Raw genomic sequence first — 27184 nt, forward strand, 5'->3', positions numbered from 1 at the left:
AGAAAATGAAAAAAAAATCAAAAGAATGAAGGCTAAATTTAAAAAAAAAACAAACATAAAACTTTGATTAAAGGATGAAATTAAACATTAATAAAACTTTAATAAAAGATCCAAGGGTAATATTGACAAATCAAAAGAATAAGGATCAATATATGACCAACTGTAATTTAAAAACTAAATTGAAAACATAAAAAAACTTTTCTAAAAGGGTCAATGATGAAAATAAGCATTAAAAAACATAAGGATGTAAATTAAAAAATACAAAAAACAAAAGGGGCAGACATGCACTTTAAGTGGAAGAAAAAGACAAATAGGTAGAAGAAAGAAGAAAGAAGAAATGACCACCGGTGATAAACCACCGGACCACCATTGACACGTTCTACACTGGGAGGAAGATCATGTGACGGCGCTTCCAGTGACACATTGAAAGGCCATTTTCAAACAAACAGTAGCGTGGCACGCGCCATTGAAACAGTGCGGACGCCACCAACGCACCGGTGCATGTTTTCCACGCGTCAGTAACTTTTCAGAATTTAATATGAAAAAATAATATTAAATTACTAAAAAGCTACCCCGTAACCCCGCAAAACAATAAAAAAAACCAATGTGAAGTACCAAAACACCCCTGCATGCATAAAAGCTATTTTATCTTATACACAGGTAAAGATGTATTTTATTGATTTTCAAGTTTGTGCAAGGTCAAAAATACTATTGGTCAGCGAGTTTAAATTTTGTTGATTCTGGAATAAAAGTATATTTTTGCTGTATAAAATAATTTGTAAATATAATAATACTCATGTTTATTTTTTTAATGACTAATAAATCAGCATAAAAAATCAAAATACTTCCATCTCATAGGCTTCCAGCTCTTTCAGTATGGGGCACAAAATAAATTAAATGTTAGGTGAATTCACCAAGTCATTTAGTTTTCTTTCTAATAACATTAAATGTTGGGTGAGTCACCTACTTAGTACTTAGGAAATTCTTTTATCTCAAGATTAGCTAATCGTGGCTCGCCACCTAAATCTGAGAAGACCATTAGGTTTTTTTATTTCACAATAACCGTAACTTTCTTTGATTAAATTATCGCACCACATTGTTATCTGCGTTGTGATGACATCATTTAGTAAATCTTGAAAATATGATAATAATTATTTTTTAAAATATTTTTTTATTTTTTAAAAATTATTTTTAATATCAGCACAACAAAATAATATAATAACATAAAAAAATATATTAATTTAAAATAAAAAAATTTGATTCTTTTTAAAAACTTCCAAAACATAAAACAAAAACACTACTGAAATTGAATGTCCACGTCTACGGTCCCGAAAGGCCTTCACCAAACTATCCTTCACATATAAGTAGGCAAATACGCTCAGCACTGAAGAGCGACGAATATCTACCCGTGAAGGAAAGAAACGACGTCGCTATGGCTGTTGATGGCATTGAACATGGTTATTTAACTTGGTTAATTTGAGCTACTTTTAAAGTGAAAACTAGATAATTTAGTCAAACTCGTTGACGATTAATCCGATTCAAATTCAACAAGTCAAAATCTTTTTTTTTTAAAGTAAACTTTAAAGGTATATTTTGTAGTACGATAATAGTTAGTTTTTAAAATGTTTTTTATTTTAAAATATTTTAAATAATATTTTTAAAATTATTTTTTATATCAAAGAAAATAAAAAATAATTTAAAATAAAGAATTTTAACTTTTTTAAAATACAAAAATAAACAAATTTTTAATCCCACAAACTTGATAACACAGTTTGTTTTTTCCCGCATTATACCCTTTCTAACAACTATGGTATTGACTATTGACAGACTGTGGACTCGTCGTTTCCTATGCATTTGTGCCGTCCGCAACCGAAAGCTTTTTACTTCTTACAACCGTCGTTTTCTCGTCGAAGAAAAGCGACACGTACACCTGTAAATAGCTTCGATGTTTTTATTACTTCGCTCTTGAAGCGCGTTGAACATCTCATCAACAACCAAAAAAACTCTCACCCCTTCTCCCAGTATTGCAGTAACAGTTGAGTTTTAAATAATTTTTATGTTAAAATATATGTTAATAATTTTTTTATTTTTTAAAAATTATTTTTGACATCAGCACATCAAAACGATCGAAAAAATATAAATCATATTAAATTTTAACAAAAAAAATAAATTTTTTAAGAACACGGTTTGTATCGTATTCCCAAGACAGTTTCTAAATATCTTCTTCTCCAATTAATTTTCTAAATATTATTCGGTGATGAGATTAACTTTATATAACTATAGACTGCAATACTATAAATTTAATTTTGCTAAATTATTTAACTATAGACTGCAATGCTATGAATCCCTCGTGCAAACGACGCTCTGAAAACTCGCGTGGACCGAACAACTATCCACCTCCCACCATACGATAAACCCATAAACACAGCATAAAGCACAAACACAACAACCACAGCTTCAAAACCCACCCGGCCTCTCCTCTCGTCTCCTCTATCACTTCCAGCAAACAGTAACATAACGCTTTTTTTTTTTTCTAAAAAAGACAAAAAAAAAAAAAAACTTGACTTTAGCGGCCATGGCTATGCTCTCAACTTCACTCTCCGGTCCAAAATCTGCAACTTCGTATTGCGCGACTGAGTTCTCCGGTCTTCGCCGTTTATGTCCAAACAACAATACCAACAACTCTCATTCCCAGTCCTTTCTTCGCTTCTCTTCTCCCCGGAAACCTCTTAGAGGAGTCTTTGCCATGGCTGGCACTGGACAGGTGCCTTTTTAACCTTTTCCTTTTCACATTCTGCTTCCTTATTCAAAGTCCCTGTCTCCTCTAGATCTCGTTTCTTTAACTATTAATAATATTTGTAACCTTTTTTTTAGTCTTTATAATAATAATAATAATAATCAAGATTATTACTTGAAGCGAGTTTGGTAAATGGAATCCATTTTTTAAGGAAATTTAATCGTTTAGATTGTTGGTTCTCTATGTTGCTATTTTTTTATCCATTAATTAATTTTTCTTTTTTCTCATGCTTGCAGTTCTTTGTTGGAGGAAATTGGAAATGTGTGAGTACCTTGTTTAATTTCTTACTGATTTCTTGTTTTTATTTATTTTTCTCAACTTTTAACATTAATTCTTCTTATAGTCACTGTTTAGATTGGAAATATGTAAGTACCTAGCCTTGCTTATAACAAAAAGAAAAAAGAAAAAAAAAAGGGTTGGGGGGCCAGTGTTTAGGCTCTCTGTAGTTTGACAATGGCTCTACAAGTGTCTTTTATGCCTAATTTTAGATGAGATAGATAGGTACTGGATTTCCCTTTTTAGGTTTTGATTTTTATTCTGATCCAGTTTCTCGTCTTTGTTTCTGTATTTAGAATGGAACAAAAGAATCCATTACCAAGCTCGTTTCAGACCTGAACAGCGCAAAGTTGGAGTCTGATGTCGGTGAGTAAATCTTTTCTTGTGCTTTGCTGTTTTATCTGTTCATTGCTATCAAGTTTAATTGATAGGCATTCACTGGTTATGGTTGTTTAGACTAAACTTGTATTGTCGATGGACTCACATCCCAAGTGGCACCGTTGTTTTCAAAATGATTTAGACATGGTTTTAGTGGTGGTGAATGTGCCCCTTTGTTCTTGGTAGGGAGGTGATCTGTATATTATGGAATTTTTTTTCCTATATAATGTTCTTCTATAATTTTTTTTTCAAGGCGAAATTTAAATCTAGTTGTTAAGAGGTTCTTATTTTTTAAATTGTTTGCTGTGAGTTTCGCAGACGTTGTTGTAGCACCTCCCTTTATTTACATCGATCAGGTCAGGTCTTCCTTAACAGACAGGATTGAGATATCAGCTCAGAACTCTTGGGTCAGTAAGGGTGGGGCTTTCACAGGAGAAATCAGGTCAGCTAGCTGCTTCCTTTTCAGTTATAGCTTTGTTTGGATGGAATGGCAACTGCTACTCCCTTCCTGTAAAAGACCAATAAAACATAATAAAAACCAACTCTATCCTATGAAAACGTTTTCAAAGCTTTATGCATTTACATATTAATTGCATGGACATTGGTGGACATCTCTTCCAAGAGAAATTCTTTTCAGGTCCATTATTGAGACATTTGTTGTTTTAGGCTACATGCATTAAGTGCAAGTTAAATTTAATTCACCTCTGAGGTTTTCTTACCATAGTGCTAATGCTGCATGGAGAAGGAATTACAAGCAAGGATTATTTTGTTTTACGAGGCTTCCATGCTATTGCCTTCTCTTAGTGTCTTCAAAATGTTTCTTTAATTTATTTGCAGTGTGGAACAACTGAAAGACATTGGCTGCAAGTGGGTTATCCTTGGGCATTCTGAGCGTAGACATGTAATTGGCGAAGACGATCAGGTGAAAATTTAGTGGCTGCAAGGATTAGATCATAATTCCTTTTTCTGTTATATGACCTGTAGAACTTGACTGAAATTTTGTTAATTACAGTTTATAGGAAAGAAGGCAGCTTATGCCTTGAGCCAGGGTGTTGGAGTAATTGCTTGTATTGGTGAACTGTTGGAAGAAAGAGAAGCAGGGAAAACTTTTGATGTTTGTTATCAGCAACTGAAGGCGTATGCAGGTTATTGCTAATGTTTCTTTCTCTTGGAATATGAGATGATAGGTTAAAATGTAAGAACCTAACACCAGTAGTGCCATTACCCCCGCAGATGCTGTGCCCAGCTGGGATAATATAGTCATTGCATATGAGCCTGTTTGGGCTATTGGTACTGGTGTAGTGGCCACACCTGCGCAGGCTCAGGAAGTACATGTAGCTGTTCGTGATTGGCTTAAAAACAATGTCTCGGCAGAAGTCGCATCAAAAACACGTATTATATATGGAGGTACTTCACTTGCCATGTTATGTTGAGAACATGATTTTGCCCCAGTGAATTCTCTTGCTTAGGTCATGCAAAATATGCATGGAGGTACTTCACTTGCCGTGTTATGTTGAGAACATGATTTTGCCCCAGTGAATTCTCTTGCTTAGGTCATGCAAAATATGCATGAACTTGCAAATGAATAGGCATAAGGTTTTCCTCATGTTTTCTTTATAGACCAGGGCAAAACAGGGCAGTATGGTAACCTGCCAGCTATGCTTGTGCTAATTAGAGGTTAATCTCAGCCAATATGCAGTCAGGGACCATTATCATAAAGTTATGTTAACGGTTTGGTTTGCTAGGGTTTCCCATTTCTAAATTGTTCCTTTGAATTCTCCGGTTCTTCTGAACTTCTCACAATATTCTGCTTCTGTAGATCTTGTTTACTGCTGTTGCTCGTTATGTAATTATAACTGAATTTCCATTTCAGGATCCGTGAATGGAGGAAACTGTGCTGAACTTGCAAAGCAAGAAGATATTGACGGTTTCCTTGTTGGTGGTGCATCCTTGAAGGTAATAAATATTACAGCAATTAACTTTTTGCTTCTAAATTTCAATATCACAAATGAAAAATCTGTCTTGCTGTCATAAAAGTACCTAGAATACTCCATCCCAACGAACTGGGCAGGTATTAACAATGACACTCTGATTTCCTGGAATGCAGGGCCCTGAGTTTGCTACCATTGTCAATTCTGTAACATCCAAGAAAGTTGCTGCTTGATTATATGAAATTGGCGTTGGAAACTATAACAAATAAAGGGCAAAAAGGAGCTGCTTCATTTTGAAGCTTACTGTAATCAACCTTTGAGTTAAGTCTTATCAAATGAAGTTTTGATTATTTATCCATTTCTTTCCCATTCCTAAAAACGAACAAACCCTTTTGCTCAGCTTTTTTTTGAAAAGGATTAAAAGCATAAATCAGGTTGGTGCTATGATCTCAATGAACCCTTCACATATCTTATAGGACGACCTCTTTCTGCATGCTTTCTGCGATTTGTTTTTGAAATTTGTGCAAGCAGGCCTAGGCACCTCCAGATGCTGACCAGCATTTGCCTTTTGATGGTTCTTGACTCGGACAGGTCTATAGCCATAAAGCGTGTTCACAACACGTGTTAATTGAATAGGACATATGCCTGACTGAACATACGTGTACTGTAAAAAGGATTGATGAAATGGCCACGGCATTCAGCAACACTTGTATTCCTCGTACTATAAATTTAGTACTGCCCTCGATTAAAAAAAAATGTCAACTGAACTGTTGGGGCAAGCATTAATCCAGAGTCCAGGGTATGGCTAATCTGTGCAATAAGCTTCAATAATTCGTATTTTTGGAGGTTTAGCTTAGGTAATAAAAGGGTTTGTTCTGATTATCATGTTAACCCTAGTAAAGAATGTGAAATATATTTTTTATGAAAAAAATTAGTTAAATAACCGTCCAAAAAGAAAAAGGAACACGAGCTTTTGTTACTGTTTATCATTTTGTGGAAGGCTGGACCAATTACGGAAGCATATATATTGAGAAAATCTACAGAAATAAAGTCAACATCAGCTTTTTGGGTACCATAATTATCCGATGTACTTTTAGTTTATAAAAGTAGCTGAGCATGCACTATCTTGCTACTAAAGCCATCAAGGAGAAGAGATTGCCTTCCCCAGCAAAACACAAACCAGAAAACAAGAAGACAAGCAATGGCAGGTCTCATGAAAGCTTTAGTTGCAATACTTGTTTTATGTCTTGCTACCAGAGGTAAGAAGGCCATGCTGTCCTAATTTGTCCTCTCTTGCTCAAACACATGCCTATGCATATGGTATTTCTCTTTCTTCTTCTTTTTTATCTTGTTATCAATAATATTAAAAGAAAATCACACAATTGGGCTATGTTATAAACATATGCCGCTGTTCTTAATTTGGTAAATCCATGAGGTGATTTCATGATGTTGTAAGCTTCTCTTTGCAAAGGGAGATGTGTTAATCACTTGATATAAGGAAAAACGATTTGTTCTGGTCGAGCTTAAATAAAGGGTTTTTCTTTTGGTCTCGGTACCTTTTCTAAGGTAGATACAGAACTTTTGAAACCATGAAGGTTAATCATGAACAAGGTCCCTCCTCGACAAAGGATGAAGGTGAATATGTGTCTGTGATCGGGTCCTAAGCATGTCAAGATCACTGATTAAATTGATTGTTGATGAATATAATTTATATGAATTTTGGAAGGCTGGATTATGTGAAATTGATTTCCAAAGTTGGTGTAATGAAAATACAGGATTATGTGATTGCTCTTTGAACAACATCAACATTGGCACAGTTCGAAGTGGGAGAGAAATAAGTGGTAAGCCAGAATGGAATGTGACAGTGACAAACAACTGCAGATGTGCTCAAAGCCAGATAAAGCTGTCTTGCATGGGGTTTCAAACAGTGGAAAGTGTTGATCCATCAATCTTTGTGAAGAATGGTGATACTTGTCTACTTATCAATGGCAATTCCTTGGAGGCATCAGCTTCTGTCCATTTCTCCTATGCCTGGGATCCTCCTTTTCTCTTGTTGCCTGTTGGATCTGTTATCCATGGCTGTTAAAATAAGAGCGTCTTGCATTTGCACACATATAAAGGTTATATGCAAAAGGGATTTCAATGCGGTTTATATATTGATGCTCCTGGTTAGGTTAGTTGACGTTGATGTTGCTCTTGTTCTGTATGACTTGTCATCTGCTACCTTTTAAAATCGGTAAATTACTGTAGCACCTATTATTTCCATAGGCCTATACTAACTTTAAGATAATTACTAAATAGTCTTTTCTTTTTAAAATACAATCCTTAATAAAACAAAAAAAATATTAGAAAATCTTAGCCCCCATTATTTTCCATCCTCTCCCTCCCCCCAACATAGCCACCAAACCCAAATCCTCTCAAATCAAGAAATCTTAGCATTTTAGCTGCATATATTAAAAAACAGAGATTTATCTTCAACTATCATAATTAAAAAACAAAGAACCAAAAACATCTTAAAAGGTAATTTATATTTTTTCATATCACCTATGTCTTTCCTTATCTATACTCAATTTCCTTTATACTTTGTCTATAAGGACTCTTATGGTTGAATATTTTGCTAGATGTCTTTTAAGGACATACTCTACTCATCATCTACATATGCTAGATCTGGGTACGTTGATCCCAATTGTACTTGGATAGAACAACAGGTCTGCTATTATGAGAGAGAATAGTTATTGTCACAGGTTGTGGGTTTGAAGAAAATGAGGTTGATTGACTGTGAATATGAGAGTAATTTTTTAGGAGAGAGGTTGTGATTTTTTTTAGAGAGAGGAAAGAAGGTTAACGTGAAAGAGTGAATGAGTTGTCTGATAATGATTATCTTTCATAGTTTAATTTATTGTCTTTTCATTGATTTTCAAAATTTACTTTGATTAATGTTGTGAAATATTCAAAAACCTGGTTGTAAAGTGAAGAAAAATAACCAAAACAATGCTTAGAGTAATTTACCTTTAAGAATTATAACCTAATCCAAAAGAAGGCCAAGTTTTTGGTAGGCCTATACTAACTTTGAAATAATAACTACATAACCTTTTTTTTTTCAAAACAGTCCTGTATAAACAAGAAAAAAAATTAAAAAATCCTAGCCCTAATTATTCTTTTTTAATCTTCCCCCCCCCCTCTCTCTCTCCAACATAGCTGCCAAACCCAAATCAAGAAATCTTGGCATTTTGGCTACACATATTAGGAAAAAAGAGATTGATTTTCAACTATTCTAATTAGAAAACAAAGAACCAAAGCGATTTTGAAAGGTGATTTAATATTTCTCTTATCACTTATATCTTTTCTTATGCATGCTCAATTCCCTCTCAATTTATCTAAAGATGAGGACTCCTATGATTGAATATTTTACTAGTGGTTATTCATATGATGAAAAATAACATAGATACATAAATAATAATGAAACAATGCTTCTTAAGGTCATGCTCTACTTATCATCTACATATGCTAGATCTGGGTACATTGATCCCAATTGTACCTGGGTTGCATAATAGGTCTGCTGTTATGAGAGAGAACGATTGTTGTCATAGGTCATAGGTTTGAAGAAGATGAGTTGATTGATTGTGAGTATGAGAGTAACTTTTTAAGAGGAAGGTTATGATTTTTGATAAAGAGAGATGAAAGAGGAGAAAAGGTTAACGTGAAAAAAGAGAATGAGTTGTGTGATAATGATTATTTTTCATATTTTAATTTATTGTTTTTTCATTGATTTTTAAAATTTACTTTGACTAACGTTGTGTAATATTCAAAAACCTGGTTATAAAGTGCAAAAAAATGACCAAAACAATGCTCAGAGTAATTTACCCTTCAAAATTTTGACCTAATCCCAAAGAAGGTCAAGTTTATGGTAGGCCCGTACTAACTTTAAAATAATAACTAAAAACCTTTGTTTTCAAAATACAGTCCCGTATAAATAGGGAAAAAAAGTCAGAAAATCCTAGCCCCTATTATTTTTTATCCCCCCCCCCTCTCTCTAACATAGCCACCAAACTCAAATCCTCCCAAATCAAGAAATCTTGGCATTTTGGCTACACATATTTGGAAAAAAAAAGATTGATTTTCAATTATCCTAATTGGAAAACAAAGAACCAAAGAAATTTTAAAAGACGATTTAATATTCTTCTTATCACTTATATCTTTTCTTATGCATGCTCAATTCCCTCTACACTTTATCTAAAAATGAGAACTCTTGTGGTGGAATATTTCGTTGGTGGTTATCCATCTGATGAGGAATGACATAGATACATAAATAATAATGAAAAATTGTTTGTTAAGGTCATACTTTACTCATCATTTACATATGTCGAAAAAGAGTACATTGATCCCAATTGTACTTGGGTCGAACAATAGGTCCTTGGAGCTGGGTCTCAAGAGAAAATATACTCCAAACTAGTGCAAAAGCAACAATTGTTACTTGTGGTGGTTTATACCCTTGTCTCAATAATGTCATTCGACATATTGTTATCACACTTGAAATCTATGGCTACATGGGGTAAAATATTCTTTTTGGATGGTGATTAGGTTTGCTATTATAAGAGAAAACAGTTGTTGTCACATGCTATGGGTTTGGAGAAGATGAGTTTTATTAACTATGAGTACAGGAGTAACTTTTTAGAAGGAAGGCTGTGATTTTTTATAGAGAGAGGTGAGAGAGAAGAAAAGGTTAGCATGAAGAGATATAATGAGTTGTGTGGTGGCGATGGTTAGCTTCCATGCTTTAATATATATGAGAGCATTATTATTTTTTCATTGATTTTCAAAATATGCTTTGATTAAGCTTGTAAAGTATAATATTCAACAACTTGGTTGCAGATTGAAAAAATAATGAAACTATAGGATTATAGGATGCTGAGAGGAATTTACTTTTTAAAATTTTGACCTAACCCAGAAGAAAATCAAATTGCTAATCATACTCATGAACCCTTCCTAACTTTAACATAAAAAATGACCTTATAATGTTCTATTATTCAAAATTCAAAATAAGAAAAACAAGAGGTTATCTCATTTAATGTAGACGACATAATTAATATTTCAAAACAATTATTGTTTTTGACTTTGTTTTTAGATTTAGTTGTTCTTTTAAATTCATGAATTTTTTAGTTTTAAAAAATAAAGATTTGCTTTATTATTTTTTATCGAAACAGATCATTGTTAGTATGAAAAGAGACTCGAGCTTAATAACACTCTCTCTCTTAATAGAAGATTAATTTAGTTTTTAGCATTTGTTAAGAATTGAATTAGTGAAATCTTGATATAAACCAAAAATACACTATCAACGAGGTAGAGAGCTCGCTGGCATTGCCATTACTTCTTTATGTTGTCAAGAGAAATAGCAATCATATTTACTTTTAAGGTGTTTCACCTTTTTTGGTTGCATGCAATGGATTTGGTATCAAAACTTGAGTGTGCATTAGCCAAGAAGTTCTTTAAGGATTCTACAATCAAAGCACATATTCCCTAACCAAATTTGATATTAAAGCAAACAAAGCCCATCACCTCCCTAAAATTGAAGAAACTCGCCATTGAATTGCTTGCTTGAATTGAGAAATAGGAGAGGACAAAAGAGATGGAGTGGTTCTATCCAAAGAGAAGGGGTCCCGAGTGGAAACAAGGGTGGACAGGCCAGACCGTGGCCTCTATGTCCACTCCTCCCTTCCCGTTGCTAGCCATTTTTGGCATTGTCATTTCCCTGTTATGGCTCTCCCATTACACAGGCTATAAGGCCCAGTTGCGCCACTCTGCAGTCAACCTCCAAATATTCCTTTTCTTGTTGCCTATCCTCCTGATTTTATTCATGGCTTCATATTCTACCAATTGGCTGCTCTATTATCGGCTCAGAAATTCGCCTCATGATTCAGCTCCACGTTCCACAAGCTCCTTCCCTTGGGGTATTGCTGTTTTCGTGGTGCTGCTTCTAATGTTGCTTTCTTATCAATCTTCGTTTCATTCCAAGTGGTTTGGACCTCTTCGGGGGTCGCATTAATTTGTAAATAAATCAGCGAAAAAGAAAAGGAAAAACTCTGCAATACGTTGATTAACTATATAGTCTTAAAGATAGCTTTAAATCATGGAATCGTTTGAGTTTCTTTGTCAGGCAATACTATCTCTGTGTGATACAAGCACTGTAATGGCGATATGGTGCTTTTAAAGAATTTACTTCGTTTTTTCTCACTGCTGTGAGCAAAATGTTCAGCGTATCTATGAATTCCAGCCCTGCTCGGTCTAAATCAAGAGACTGGTCAAGATTACTATGTTCCTTTGGTTTAAATGGTAGGCAGCCACTAAATCACCACCTCACCGGCATGGTCAACACCTCGTTCCTTTGCCATGCCCATGCCCATTTATTGCTAAATTTGGCGTGGACAAACACGAGAAAACAGGTGTTTGTCAGTGAGTCCAAGATGATCTCCTGTAGCTATGAAGAATCACAGACAAACATCAGTATAGCCCATTTTGCTATGCATTTGTTCCCATATGAAAGGGTTTTGAATCAAAGTCCTTTGATGCCCTAACTAACTTCCAGGGTTAAAATAGAAGAAGATTCTTCATGGCCATTCAATCAAAGCTGATAAATTGACAAGAGCAAAAAATATTGTCATTGCAAAGCTAGACCCCACAAGCATTCTTGATGATTTTCTCTTGCATGAGGCTCGATAAGCATTGGACCACGAAGGCAGTGGTAGGTTTGGATGATTGAATAATGGTTGTTTGTCACTAATAAAGAACTCTTCTCCTCCCACGACAGCATGACCCAAGACAAAGCGTTAGGTGGATGAAACTGACCTTCACATATGGCTAAACAGCGAGATAAGCAGGCAGTTTGCTCTCATTATAAAAGTAATTAAAGTGTTGCTTTTAGCTGCCGCTATTTAGGTATAGACAGTGACATCTGCAATTGGGCTTTCGGTCCCTCATTCAATAACTTCTTTTCATGGAAAAGTCTTGGATCCTCACAGAATTTATGACTTTTAGAAATCAAGAGTACTCAGTGGACACTGAATTACCATGACCATGCCTACTTATAGCTTGGTAGGTTTGTTCTGTGGGGTGTTTCTGCGGGGATGAGACAAATTTGACTGATGCCCGCTTAACTTGAAATTCAAGTTAGTGTCTTGAGCGATAACTTGTCTTCTGCAACAATTATTAATCTTTATCAATCAAGCAAAGTTAATAACCATAGACATTAAAATAAACCAATCACTTATCTTCAAGGTTTCCGTTGTTACCGGGAAAATCTCATCTCGTACAAGAAAAGAAAAGTCTCAAGTTTTGGGCCAAGACAAATAAAGTTCTATGATTTAATTTTCTTATACGAGCTAGATGATTTCCTGAATTTTCTCAGCATCCAAACAAGCAGATAGTTCTTTCATCAGGGTGAGTTTTAGTCTTCAGACCATATCAATCAATTCAAGATTAAATTTGAGCCAGATAAAGAGCATATACTAATTTGACATGGCCAGTATAAGCTGATGAAGAAAAAAACTTCATTAAGATCTTATCCACCAAAGCAATATTTAACAAACATGAACACTCAAGCCCCAAACACATATCTTAATGCATCATTCTCTACAACATACATATACAATAATTTTATATTTCTGTATGTTCAAACATAAACTAAAGCCACCGAACAAAACTACGTGATCTTCAATCCATATCAATTAGTATAGGCGTAGCATCAAACAAGCCAGCTATCAAGAAAGGTAGATTGAAACTTCACCAAAACAAGAAGCAACACAATGAAAGCAGCCACACCCCACGGAGAGCTCCCTTCTGATGGCCGGTGGTGTGTCCTCCGGCGCTTGTCCCATGGTGACATAACAAAGATCATGTCAGGATTTTCCATAGATGAAAGCCATCGAACTATGACTATTAGCACTAACGGTACAACCAAAAGAACCCAACCCATTTGTTCCTCAGTAGTCTCCACCATGTCTTCATAGCTAAAGAACCAAGACACGCCAAGAAATATTGATAGTACTGCCAAGATTAAGAGAACTGGATATGGTAGGGGATTTAGAGTGAAAGCATCAAAGATGGAGTCACTTCTTCTCCTATAGTAGTGCATTGCTGCTCAGCTGCTCTTTTTCTTGGCGTGGAGATGTCTGCAAAGTTATCAAAATTCAAGAGGTCGTCAACAATTCTAGGCCCGGTATATTTATAGCAGAGGAACTGTCTGTAGCGGGCTATTGAACTAAGTTGGTATGGGAGTTTCTGGGCCGTTGATTTGATGGATTTGACAATTGGTTAAATGATCAAGGGCTGCTAACCTTATACTTGTTTAGTCAAAGTTTATCTATTAAGCAAATCAAGTATATCCCCACCATCAATGAACTCTGTGTCCGCTTTAGAAATACCATCAAAGCATATTGCATAATGCTACCCTCTATCTATCCATCCATCCATCCATCTATATATATATAAAGTCAGTTTGCTACATCAATGCCTCTGAACAGTGTTATATACTCTAACAATAGGCATGGTGATAAAATTCAGTCAGTGATGGTGGTGGACCAACCAATTTCCATGAAAGACGATGCATATTTTGAGGCTCCAAGGTGGTCCACTAGTTGTCTGTTAGAATCCCACTCTGTCACAGAAATAAAGCTTAAGCGTTGAGACCAACATAAACTCGGGATTAATTAAACAAATCACCTTCTTTTCAAAGTTCAAACCCTAATTGTGGTTGATCACCATGCATTCATATCCACACTGTTTTCTTTGGGTATCTCGAGAGTTGCTTTATCGATGCTTAGTGGATAGCGGTTGATATCTGGAATATAAACATCATCCATGTTTGAATCACTTTTCCATAGGCTCTCTGGATTCTGATTGTTATTATTGTTTTCTTGACGAACCAACTAAATTATGAGTGGGAAACAGGCTACCTTCATGTACAAACACAAGGAATAAATATATTCACCAAACGCCACTGCAACCTAACTGAAGTTGCCTGCCAGGTTTTGTCAAGCTTTCAGGGACACGTTGCCATCAACCATTGTAGAATTCTAAGATTTCAGGGTAGGAAACTCAGAGAAAACTTCGATCGGCTAGAAGAACTAGGAAATTCCATTGGAAAATACTCAAAATTCAGGGACATCAGTTTGCCATCAACCATTTCTAAAAACGGCTCAGAGAAAACTTCGATCGGCTAGAAGAACTAGGAAATTCCATTGGAAAATACTCAAAATTCAGGGACATCAGTTTGCCATCAACCATTTCTAAAAACAGCACTAAATACATCTCAGCAATCAAACAATGGATGGCCAGCCGAATGTTGTCGTACTCAAACTCTAAGGACGCCTTACTCCAAAACTATTAGAAACCATTATCTTCCATAAAGGTAGAGTGAACTTCTGACGCTGTAACTAGACCTCAAAATGTTTTTGGTACTCCACAAACATGAAACTAATAGCAAGGCTGAATGCAATAAAACTTGGATGCAGGGAATGGCAAATACAAAAGCCAGCCAAATCGATGACTATTCAACTAGTGCTAAAAACGATGCATGTTTCTTCTTTCACCACAAGGCATGTAATCGACAGACAATTAATGGAAACAATAACACGGGTGCTTTTGTTCTCTAAAATCTGCATGAAGTGGATATTCACATAGAAAAAAAAACACAACAACGCCAGAGAAATATCATTGAAGAATTAACACTCAGGACTCGCCGCACCCCTGGACAAAATTGGAGTTTTCTTAAGATATACCTAAAGCTACAAAAATTTAGGAGCCAGTCAATAGCACTTGTGAGGGCTGAATGAAAAACCCATCCTTCGCTGCAGCCGGTGACATTGGATCACATGGAGGCCCCAGCACTACATATGGGCAACATCGTTTTTTATGGCCACTAGCACATGGTGTCTGGCTTCCAAAAATGATTACGATCCTGAACTGCTCTTTGGAACTGGAGGATAACATGTCACGGTAATTTTCTCACCATGATTTGAAGAGTTGCTGAATGAAATTTGATAACTGGGATATATATTCACCCTAAGATTAATCAAATCAAACTTTTCCTTCATATTGGAAATTCAGTTTGTAATCATGCTGCAAAGTAGCCAATGTGTTTCTGCAAGGACCCTCTGCAAAGGCGGTGACACCCAAAGAAAAATAAGGTCACAATGCTCATGGAGCCATACTTGAAAAAAAAACTGATTAAAGCATGCAGCATGATGATATTTAGTTCAATTACCCCCAAATACAGAATGCAGATATTGAAGATCATCTGCTGAGCAGGAATCTATTAAAGCATACACACCAGGTCTCAGAGCTTCATCTATCTCCCTGCACATCAATTGAAAAGCAAATTGTTTTTGTTAGCACTGCATGAATCCAGTTTGAAATTTGCAATGAGACTACATATGTTAGAACCATGATCACCACTGTGCTTAAAAATTGCAAGGAACATGAAAATGAGATGTTCGAGGACCACCTTCTGATGCCAGTTTTAAGCGGGCCATATCCTGAATAGACCCAAATGTAATTGGATAAAAACTTGAAACAATGCTGGCCAAAGACATCTTTTTGCTGCCTTAACTGTAAAAAATAATAGCAAACAAATTAAAGCACGGTTAATAGAAGCCAAAATGTGTAAATTTTTTTTTAAAAAAAAACATACCAATACTTGTAACCACAATGCATAAACCAGAAACATGCTAGATGTGAACAGCCACAGAGGTCTGATTAACTATCAAGAGTAAACTTGCAATAGATACTTGTTCAGCCGGAAGTTCAGAAATGCCACTTGCTCAAGCTCAAGCATGGTAGCCAAATTTTCTAGACACGTTGTGGAAAAATCCACAATAAGTGTGCTCTTAAGGGTTTTAATTCAAGACAAGATACAGGGGTTCATGCACCAAAAAGTTCACCATCCAAAAGCTTGTAATCAAACCCTATAGTCACTGCAGTTAAGCCTGTATTGTCTGTTTTAAGAACAGAGGTGACGTCAATGGGTCAACAAACAAACCATCGAGAAACTTTTTCAGATAAATTCCCATGTTATGATGTTTCCTTTGCTAATTGCTTATGTGAGCAAATAAAAACGCCATCTCATTTCCCATCAGAAGATGAATAATAATAACTTCAACTTGAAACAACACAGGCTATATATTCATTGCACACTGCAAGCTTAAGATAACATCACATACCTCCTCATAAATCCTCCGGAAAGAACTTGCGCATTTTACCCCCTCATGAACTCCCAACGAAAAATAACCTTTTCTGACTGATAAATCAACATCCACCATCTCCAAACAATGAAGAAGAACACGCTCAGATTCTTGAAGTAAAGAAATGCACCTTTCTGACTCACTGGAATTACAAAATAATCGTCATGATTACATATAAAAATTACTTTAAGATACAACACAGATAAAACCATACCAAGAAGGATATAAATGACAGCTAGGAAACAGAGAATGATATATGAGGATTGCATTATCAAGTAGAGACAACTATAACATAGCATAGAGACACGTTCTGAAATGGCCAAAATGCCTAATCACTGTATACAATTGTTTTAGCATGTGTTTTATGTTAACGGTTGTCTTTAGGCATCAGCAAAGAAGAAAACAGAAACTATCAAAGTAGGATCAAAGTAGGAAATGCCCATTCCACTGTCCTATTAAAGGACACAATAGATCTAAATCCTTCCACAGAATGCCAATGCTTTCAGTTTTACTTCTTTGCTATGTGTGTATGATGAGTCTGGCCTGATGATAACAAATCTAACTGCAACATTTATGAACATAGCAATCAGGTTCTTCAGGATTGAGCTAAACATCATGATTATGACCTTTTGTGATGCTTCAGAATCGTGTACAGTAACCGGCAGCATGCAGTATATAACTCCACGGAGAATTGTAGATCTACAACACAGGTATCCCTGCCTCCCACAGTATTACAATCTTGGCTCCCCGAGTTCAACAAAGAATTAGATAAAGCTGGACCTTGAGAAATTCTCAGTTGATCAAAATCTTGAAAAAGTGCCGCTGGTATATGTAAAGACTGTGCTACATGCCAGGAATCCATTTGAAATAAAGCATGTTTTCCAGAAACTCTTGTTAGCACCTCAACACACATAAGAATGACTGCTCCTGGATCTGGTCCATTATACCTTTCACTATCCATTGCTATCCGATAGAAAATTAATGGACTTTGCACGTGAAGAATTATGTTGAACAAGGCAGCAACTAAACTCTGAATGTTCCTTTTAACAACATTTAAACGTTTACGACCTGTAAAGCAAGTAGATGGTTAGCACAACAATTTGCAATTACAAGAGAATAAATTTTGAACATCATTATGCATTGTACCAATCCCTGTTGGTGGATTGGTAGCTGCCTGTTTGTTGAGTAGGGAGAATCAGGTTTGACTTGCCCCTTCCTCCTCCAAAAAGCAAAAAGTAAAAGAAATTACTACACATTGTACAGCAGTGAAATCAGAATTTTACCTGAAACATATTCCAGAACCAGATCCAAGCAGTCAATGCCGGCTGCAACAGTTGAAGAAACCTTTCCACCATCTACATTCCCAGTAGTAATCTCATAAATTATTGGGCAGCCTTCGTACACTCCTACCAGTGCTCTCTCTATAGCCTGTATTGCAGACAAAAGATGCAACTCTGATGGTTTTCTTATCAAACTTTTGAATGACATCCTCAACCTTGCTTTAAATTCATCTAAATAGTTTGGATGAGAAAGAGAAGCTGATCCTATATGACTGTGGAGTGTATTAGTGCTCAATTCTTTATCATGAGAAGTCAGAGTAGCTCCTTTCCCCTGTAAAGATATGCATTTTCCCAAAGCCTTCAAGTGTAACTCTAATAGCTTTGAAAACAAGCTTCTAGTCGAGGTAGGATTAGTTATGGGAAAATGACTCCCTAGCTCTTGCAGATACTTCAGAGCACCATCTAACCAAACAAAAGAGAATGGTTTTGGTACCTCGGTACCATCTGCTAACTTCAAGAGCAAGACTTGAGATATGCCAGTAAAACTTGGCACCAAACTAGACAACAAAGGAGTGCATTTAGTCTCCAAATTGAGCTTCACAATAGCTGACACCGCAATTAATAGCTGCCTGATTAATACCGCTGCTTTAGGATGATCACCTTCAAGAAAACTTTGCAACCACTCCTTATTTAATGGTAGGCATTCATATGAGTCAAGCTTACTTAGAATACCAGCAATAGAGGTAACGTTTTCTGACTGTGAACCATGTTTATTCACGGTGACTTTCCAAGAGTCACCTGAAACCAGTGAACTGTCTCTATCATCAGACTTTACAAAATTTCCAGTAGCAGATAAATGATTAGGTTGGAGATCATCCTTGACAAACAGCATGTGGAAAGAAAAACAAATAAAATCAGCAAATGCATTTATACAATGACTAATTTTTGAGATGACTTCACATTTCCATCTCAACAGCTTCGCCTTATAATCACTATCTGTTGCATTGGAGTGGTCCAATGCAGATGCTAGGCCCCACATGAACCCACTGAAGCAAGAGACCATTGAAGATAATTTGTTCCAGTCAACATCGATTTCATCACTTGATTTCTCATTGCAATGAGCATCTTTCAAAGAAATAATTAAGTCCTGTGCCTGTTCCTTCAAACTTTCAGCAATGAGGATAACATTTTTACAGCTTTCAACGTCGTTTGAGGTATCCAAACATGGCAGAGACTCGTTTACACTGCTCTGTTCCTGGGTAACATCAGAATTGAGTTGCTCTGTATAAGGTTTTTCAGCAATTATGGAGACAGCAGAAGGACATTGATATTTGCTTAGTGTCAGGAACACATATGATGTGTGATCCATCAATGAACAGATCATATCTGCAACTTCACAAGCTTTATCTTCTGACAATGTCTCTTGAAGCCTCAACACCATAGACACTGATCTGGAAAGCCATAATACAGAATGTACATCCTCAAACAGAACAGGAATGAGTGCAGAATGAGTAGTTCTAACTTTCTCCTCACAATATGCCATAATTAGACATTTCAGAGCCCTCCGGCAGGCCACCAGCAACCTTAAAAGCTCATACTGCTTATGTGAGAAGAATGAGTCCCCACATTCTAACAGGTGGCCAATCACAAGCCTGAAATAAAGATAGTGCGGGTGAAACTTAAGCAGATGTTACATCATCCTAGGTATATGTATCACAAGAACATCAAGTGAAAGCAAGACTAATAACAGCAAGCACGTATCGTTATGTAATCGAGGACACAGAGAGGGTAATTGTGGGGTGGGGGGGGGTTATTTTGCATACATGTAGACACCATGCTTAGATGAAACTTAAGCATACATTATATCACACTAGGGATATGTATCAACAGAAACTTCAAGTGAAGGACAAATTACTGCAAGTGGCCAAGCACATATAATTTCATATACTTCCAAGGATACAGAAAACTAGTGGACGTCACAATTTTTACATGTACCATGTGGCAAGACTTTAACTGGGAACCTTTTTATTCATCTATTGTGCAGAACCTACATAAGCAATCTGCATTTGCTTGCTTAAAAGTAAACATAAAATGAAGACATGTTGAAGCATAATGGATTTGAAATGATGAGAAATACAAATTTACCTTTCAAGGTTGAGTGTGCTAGTAACATAAAGTGAGAATGATTTTGAATTGATATATCCTTTTGGCATCCAGCACAAAAGCCTAAGCAAACTTTGACAAGCTGTAAATTTCACAGCAGTTGATTCTCTGGAAATATCTGCAGCCATCTCAGACAATAAATGGGAGGCTGATTTACCCCCTGTCAACTCATCACATGTAGAGGATTTTCTGCCTAAAACAACATATGAGTTCTCAAGTGCACTTAAACCCTCTTTCCATTTAGGTGACATGTTCAGTTTGACGTCTCCAAATAGTGGTAGGATTGACTTCTCCAATAAATTGCAAAACCTGGATGCCAAATGCCTGCGAACAAACTAGGAAAAGAGGCAGTATCAACATTATGCAATACGACAGTTCGCTTCAGAACTGAATATTTGAATTATGATGTGTGCATGCAAGCAAGGGATGGGGGTGGGGGATTGCATGTAAATTGCATCTTACTTTATGTTCATACAGAACAGAATCAGCCAGAAGTTTTGCTGAGATTTGATGCACAGAAATTTTATCAAGCAAATGGGCTTCATTTGTGTGATGCCTTTCCACCTGTGTACAGCCTTTTGTTATATATGGAAGAGAAGTAAGGATCACATGCTTGATGAACATCTTCAACTTCTTCTTACTAGCATGAGGGGACCATATATCGATATTTTGGCAAATAATCCACCAAATTGCAGCAGGCAATGACTTCTCATTCACAGAACTGACACCAAAAACCCATTTATCACTTCCATGTAGAGCTTGGTTGCAGGTATCTACAAAAGTTGCAGCATTAGAAGAGTTGACTGGAAGTCTTTCATTATCCAAAAAGGAGAGGTAACTCATCAGGAACTCAGTAAGATCAGTTGCCTCCTGCTTAAAAACAGCAATGCGTTTGCCACACTTTCTGCTCCTTTTGGAGTACAGTGATGAGCCAGCATCATCAAGCAGCTTAAATTGAATGATATTATCATTGCTTTGCTGCAGATACTCAAAAGATTTTATCTGCCTGTTCAAATCAACAAGCCTCTGAAGAGCCATAGTAAGCAATACGTAAATCAGAGGACAGCAATCTGCAACATATCCCTGAAGATAAATGTCAGAAACAGATTGTATAATGACAGGCAGAGAGGCTGATGGTTGGAGAATCCAAGAAAAATAACCCCCATCTGTCCAGTCAGTTTTATTCATCCAATCCCTTGCAGAATATGCTGTAAATGGATCCCCCATTACTGCTGACATCTTTCTTGATACATCTGGAGGCATAAGGCTGACTGCTTGCCTGTATAAACTTCGGCATGACATGTACATGCGAGAAAAGAACACAAGGACCCAATGGGTGGACACTCCAAATTTCAGCATATCATGCGTGTTTCCAGCAAGCCTGACATCAGAAGTTCTTCCTTTCACGGAAGAGATGAACTCATTGACACTTTCTGACTCCGGTCCTACCAGATTACTCATGTATGGACGAATTACAGCCATCAAGTCCTTCATAGTTCGTCCAACAATGCTGCTGTTCCCAGATGTGACATTCAATGAATCTAGCACCAGAGCATATACTTCAGACAATCCTCTTCCGAAAAGTTCCACTTGCAGATCAAAACCATGCATGCTGGAATTTGCATTTGATTCACCAAACACCTCCTCGTCTGCCAATGAGCAAGTAGTCTTCATCCATTCCATGGATTCTGATAGATCTGCAGTTAAGTGCTGAATGCACTCACTTGCCTGACCTTCTGGTATGGAGTATATATCATTACGAATGGCTAGTTTAAATTCATGCGAGCAAAACAACATTTCCACTGCTTTTGCATATGATGCATGTGGTAAAGAAATTTTGCAGAATCCCAAACTATCATAATTCAGCCCAGCATCACCACTTTTGTCATATACTATTATAAGCCTTGTCGCTTTGCAGATTGCAAAGATAGTACTTTTCACCTGCAGCAATTAAAAGAAAAAACATCAGGACATGAAAACCATCTGACATGAAACAAGACAGATAAAATTTCAAAAACTCAACGTGATGCCAAACTTATTTGGCAGATTTAGCGCAAGCATGTGCTATTAGATAAGGAATGATTCGACTAACCTGTCGAAGTTCACTGTAAAGCTTGACCAGCTGACATCCAAGTCCTAGTATCTGAGATGTCATCGAGCATTCATTTGGTGCATCCTTAAATGAATAGCCAAAGGCCAAGCAGGAAAGCATGATAAACCATAACCTGGTTAAATCATTCTCGATAACTTCATACTCGATATCCAATAGGTGCCCAACAGCAGCAAGTAGCTCCCTTGCTAATAAAGTAAAGGTCTCTTGTGTTCGTGAATCTACATTATATGTTGGCAAACAAAGTAAATTGGCCATGAATGGCAATATAGCATTGTAAACCTTCTTCAAGAAATTAAGGCAAGCCCCTTCAGATATATCCTCTGTTTTTATATACAGTTTTTCACGCAAAAAGCAGGCTAGTAAATTATTAATAGATTTGATTGTGCAGTGAACATCCAATAATAGAGGCCGTACTTCCAATTTAGATTGAAGGTAGCCATTTATCTCAAGCAAAAGAGGGTCTGTAATCTGTACAAAGAAATTGAAAAGTGATTTTCTTTTTTCTGCACTCAAAATACTGGGTCCATAACTGGTGTCTAGAGGAGTACTGCTACCATATAACGTTTTAGATAGTTGACCAGACAAGTGCCTTGAACCTTCAGTTCTCTCCACTATCTTCATACCATCGGACAGAACTAAAGTTTCTTTTTGCTTTTTCACACGATCAACAAGCAAATAGAACAGTTCTCCTAAGCCACTCATAGCAGATTCCTTCTTTGCAAGAATAATTCTTTCAAGTTTATCAAAGAAATGTCTGTGGTAACTTTGAATGACAGTTTTTGACTCCTTCGTTTCTCCATCATTGGATGCAGAATACTTCTCTGCAACACGTAGGCTCAGAAATCCATCAATGTGGGTTGGATGAAATAACCCTTGTGATAAAACCTCTTCAACAGCAACTAGCAAGTTTCTTGTCCAGCCAGGATTGCTTTCATCACTCTGAAGATGCAAGACACCCAACAAATGCAACAATGGCTCAAGGAGTTTATCCACAAAATCACGAAATCCATTTTTCCTTGTTGGATGAACCCTCAAGAACTTGGCAAATGGCTCAAGCACCAAGCAAGAGAACCGCAAAGCAAAAACACCCACATTGCCACCCTCGAGCTTCTCACCATACACTTTGCGAACAAATTCAAGAACCGGAAGAATAGACAAAATCCACAAGTCCAAATTCTCGTTCGACAAGCCACCATGAGATAAGAACACCAGAGAAACACAATCAAGCACAACACTGTACAATTCAAACCCGGAACCAGTAAAAAATGATTCTTTCAAACGAGCTGATGGGACTGTCAGTACAGAAAGCACATTTCTCGCAACACACCCTATAGCCCTCAAAAGGTTCCTTGAAAAGCTCAAAGAAACCTGCAATCTCAAAGACTCCTCCAAGCAAAACTTGAAAATCACCCAGCACCTATAATCCAAACACGCCTCAATAACTCCCTCTCCATCAACTTCGATTTTCTTATCTGTAGAAATCAAAAGTGACTGTACCCAATCATTAAGAAAAGCTACAACTCGTGATACTTTCACCGTTTCACGATCTACATCGGCGTCTTTTCCTCCTCCTTTCTCTCTCGAGTTCACAAAATCATAAGCTAGTTCAACCTTCCTGCATTACAATTCTCTCAACAGTCAAGACAAAACCCTAAATAATTCCTTGAAAGTCTAAAATTTAACAGCGAAAGAACAATTACAGAGAGAGAGAGAGAGAGAAAGGGTCTAACTTTTGAAGATGAATTTCTCTGTTTTGAATCGATAAAATCAGCTGCAAATTCCTCCATGGACTCGCAACTTCTTCAGTTTCTTGCTTCGAGTCCTTCTCTTTCGCTGAATCATGATCAATCCGGTTTATTTTGGAAGGTTTTTGTCGTTTCTCTTCATGGCTACTAAGCGTTCTCTTCTTCTTAACCTTTTTTGCTGATAAATCAGAAGAATCAACCATTGTTGAGTTATTTTTTAGGGCCTGTGGAACTTAGGGTTTAGGGTTTTTGTAGTGCTAGCTATCGGGGTTTAATTTAAGGTGATGAAACGACGATGCGCGCGATTTTAGATTTTTGTGACCGACGAATTGGACACGAACAGATGCATAAAACAAGACTAGAACGTTTATGCATTTACGACTTTTGCCACCGCATCTCTCTTGTCTTATTCGTTACAAAAGGTTCGTCTATTGAAGCTTAACACCTTCCATTATTCCGGTTAATTAAAATATTTTAGCATTTAGCTTCTCTTAAAAAATATATTAAGATTAAGACGGCGTTAATCTTGTATCATTTAGAAAATAATTACTGCAATCATAAAAAAATTATCACGTGTAGCTCAGTACACCTTGTATTAAAAAAAAAAATTAATGAAGAACAAAATTATAAAAAATCAATTAAAAAAATAAAAAACAATTGAAGTCAATTTACCGCACTCATGACCCGGGTCATGAAACCGAGATGACATCATAAAAAGAAAATTAAAAAAATAATATGATTTAACTCGAATTAACTTGTCAAATTCATAACTCTAATCATGAGACTAAAATAACCTCATAAATAACAAATAAAAACAAATTATAAAGCTCAATTTTCAATTGATCCTATCAGATGTTGTGTTAAACGATGAAATTTGTATAAAATAATAATTAAAAAAATAACACAAAAAATAAGTCAAATTAATTGGGTTAAACTATTAAGCATTATTCACTGGTCAGGAGACTGAGATAACCTCATAAAAATAAATTATGAAACCTAATTCTCAATAAAACACAATATTAAACGATGAAATTGGCAAAGAATAAGTCAATTAAGAAAAAAAATTAGTCAACTAGAATAACCTATCAAACTTACAACCTGAGTTATAAGATGAAGACAACCTAATAAAAAGAAAATTCAATATTGAAGGATATAAAATCAAGATAACCTCTTAGAAATAAAAGAAAAAAAACAAGTTAATTTAACCAAGGTTAAAATACCAAAACTCGCAATCCTGATCACAAAAGCAATGTATCCTCATATAAAACAAATCAAAACAAATTATGAAACTCAATTCCCCACCAACCCAATATTGAATGATAAAATTAAAAAACAATTAATTAAAAAAATAACTCGGGTTAACTTGAGTTAACCAGTTAAACATTATTCTCGGGTCATGAAATTAGAATAACCTAATAGAAAGCAAATAAAACAAATCATGAAGTTTAATTCTCAATATTAAAGGATAAAATTGAAAAAAAAATAAATCAGAAAAAAAAACCTAGTCAACTGGGTTTCCCCACATGTTTTAGTTTAACCTGTAAAACTTGAGACTCAAATCATAAGACCGAGATAACCTCGTGGAAAGAAAATTAAAACAAATCACGAAGTTCAATTCTAACTTAGTCCACTATTGAAAGATGTGACTAAAAAAAACTTAAAAAACGATCAAAGTCAATCCACCAGACTCTTGACTCGGGTCACGAGACAAAGATAACCTCATAGAAAGAAAATAAAAAAATGATCTGGTTTAACCCATATTAACATGTTAAATCTATGACTTTAGTTATGAAACTAAGATAACCTTATAAAAAGAAATAAAAAATAAATCATGAAACTCAATTCTCAACTAATCTTGTCCGATGTTGAACAATGAAATTTATAGAAAAAAATTAATTAAAAAAATAACATAGAAAATGACCCGAGTCAATATGGGTTAACCCGTTAAGCATTATTCATGGGTCATGAGGGCGAGATAACCTCATAAAAATCAAACCAAAGTAAATCATGAAGCATAATTCTCAATCAAACACGATTTTAAATGATGAAATTTAAGAAAAAAATCAATTAAAAAAAAACTGAATCAACTTGATTAATCTGTCAAACCTATAACCTGGGTCATGAGACATAGACAACCTAATAAAAAACAAATTCAATGTTAAAAGACATGAGACCGAGATAACATTTTAGGAAAAAAAATAGCTTGATTTAGAGGCCATTTGTCTTTGCGGTAGCTGCTGCGTTTTTGTTCAAACGCAGATAATATGGTGTTTGATTAAAAAATGAAGCTGCGACTTGGTTCATGGGACCCACTAAAAATGAGGTTAAACATCAAGTTTTGGCGAAGCAATTTTTTCATGCTTCTCATCTAGCGTTCTGTATTTTTACGTTTCACTCTCCAATGTCAACACCAAGCCCTTCCCTTCAACTCATAGCAAGCAACTCCTCACCACCAACAACACAAAAAGCTCCCATCCTTCGGCCGACAGCCAACAACTCCTCCCCTCTTCACCGTGGTCAGTAACAACAGCCACTATGTATGTAATAGCAGAACCAACTCCACCTTCAACCAAACCCGATCTGTCCAAGCCGTGACAAAATCTCCTTCAGCAGCTCCTGCACGCCGACCTCCTCCTTTTCCCTAGTTGCTCCTCTTGGTCACAACCCTCTAAGCTATTGATAGAACCCATCTAAAAATAATAGAGGCAGGGAAGAAAAATAATATCAAATCTTTATGCTGAGTTTTTTTTTTAGGTTTCGACTAGCTCTCATTGATGGGATAAAAAAATATCTTCCATTATAATTGATTTCGCACTTTCAAAACAGATATTTTAAGTAATTATGTTTTAAAAAATGTTTTTAAAATATAATATTTAAAATTGTTGTATTTTAAAAGCTTGATGTTTAAATATATAATGTTTTTTAATAATAATAATATTTATTAAATTTCATGCTTATAAAATAATAAAAAATATAGTTCTTGTCGGATGAATTTTGTATACGATAAAATTATAGATAGTTTAATGAAACAATAAAAAATATTTTATATAAAGTATTATTTATTTCATGATGTAATAGCAGTAGTTAAATTGATAATATTTCAATAAAAAACTATCAATATTAATATATGTTTTTTTTAATTATTTTATAATCTCAGTTTGAAAAGCATTTTTTAACCAAACACATTAAACTATTTTTTGTTCAACCACAGTTTTAACCAAACATATATTTTTCCAAACTAACCTCAACTAAAAGCACTTTTTATAA

General features: G+C 35.7%; 4 protein-coding genes across 4 annotated transcripts; 2 read left to right on the top strand and 2 right to left on the bottom strand.

Moving 5' to 3' along the window:
• Positions 1 to 2437: 2437 nt before the first annotated feature.
• On the top strand, positions 2438 to 5740 carry LOC133699929 (triosephosphate isomerase, chloroplastic). Its single transcript, XM_062123452.1, has 9 exons — positions 2438 to 2764; positions 3034 to 3060; positions 3370 to 3439; positions 3770 to 3893; positions 4289 to 4373; positions 4464 to 4596; positions 4685 to 4858; positions 5325 to 5407; positions 5559 to 5740. Exons 1-9 carry the CDS (start codon positions 2576 to 2578, stop codon positions 5613 to 5615), a joined length of 942 nt encoding a protein of 313 aa, XP_061979436.1. The 5' UTR covers positions 2438 to 2575; the 3' UTR covers positions 5616 to 5740.
• Positions 5741 to 5889: 149 nt separating this feature from the next.
• On the top strand, positions 5890 to 7647 carry LOC133699930 (uncharacterized). Its single transcript, XM_062123453.1, has 2 exons — positions 5890 to 6641; positions 7158 to 7647. The coding sequence occupies exons 1-2, from the start codon at positions 6584 to 6586 to the stop codon at positions 7466 to 7468; spliced, it is 369 nt and encodes a 122-aa protein (XP_061979437.1). The 5' UTR covers positions 5890 to 6583; the 3' UTR covers positions 7469 to 7647.
• Positions 7648 to 12909: 5262 nt separating this feature from the next.
• Positions 12910 to 13587, bottom strand: LOC133698670 (uncharacterized). The gene has a single exon (XM_062121681.1). It carries the CDS (start codon positions 13508 to 13510, stop codon positions 13121 to 13123), a length of 390 nt encoding a protein of 129 aa, XP_061977665.1. The 5' UTR covers positions 13511 to 13587; the 3' UTR covers positions 12910 to 13120.
• A 1305-nt stretch (positions 13588 to 14892) lies between these two features.
• On the bottom strand, positions 14893 to 24203 carry LOC133699282 (uncharacterized). The gene is made up of 10 exons (XM_062122487.1): positions 23903 to 24203; positions 22152 to 23787; positions 20522 to 22000; positions 20042 to 20394; positions 17900 to 19548; positions 17243 to 17684; positions 16596 to 16758; positions 15881 to 15984; positions 15641 to 15732; positions 14893 to 15530 (listed from the first exon to the last, which is right to left on the bottom strand). Exons 1-10 carry the CDS (start codon positions 24118 to 24120, stop codon positions 15454 to 15456), a joined length of 6213 nt encoding a protein of 2070 aa, XP_061978471.1. The 5' UTR covers positions 24121 to 24203; the 3' UTR covers positions 14893 to 15453.
• Positions 24204 to 27184: the final 2981 nt, after the last annotated feature.

The sequence above is a fragment of the Populus nigra genome, chromosome 7 (genome assembly GCF_951802175.1).
Source record: "Populus nigra chromosome 7, ddPopNigr1.1, whole genome shotgun sequence".
NCBI lineage: Eukaryota > Viridiplantae > Streptophyta > Magnoliopsida > Malpighiales > Salicaceae > Populus > Populus nigra.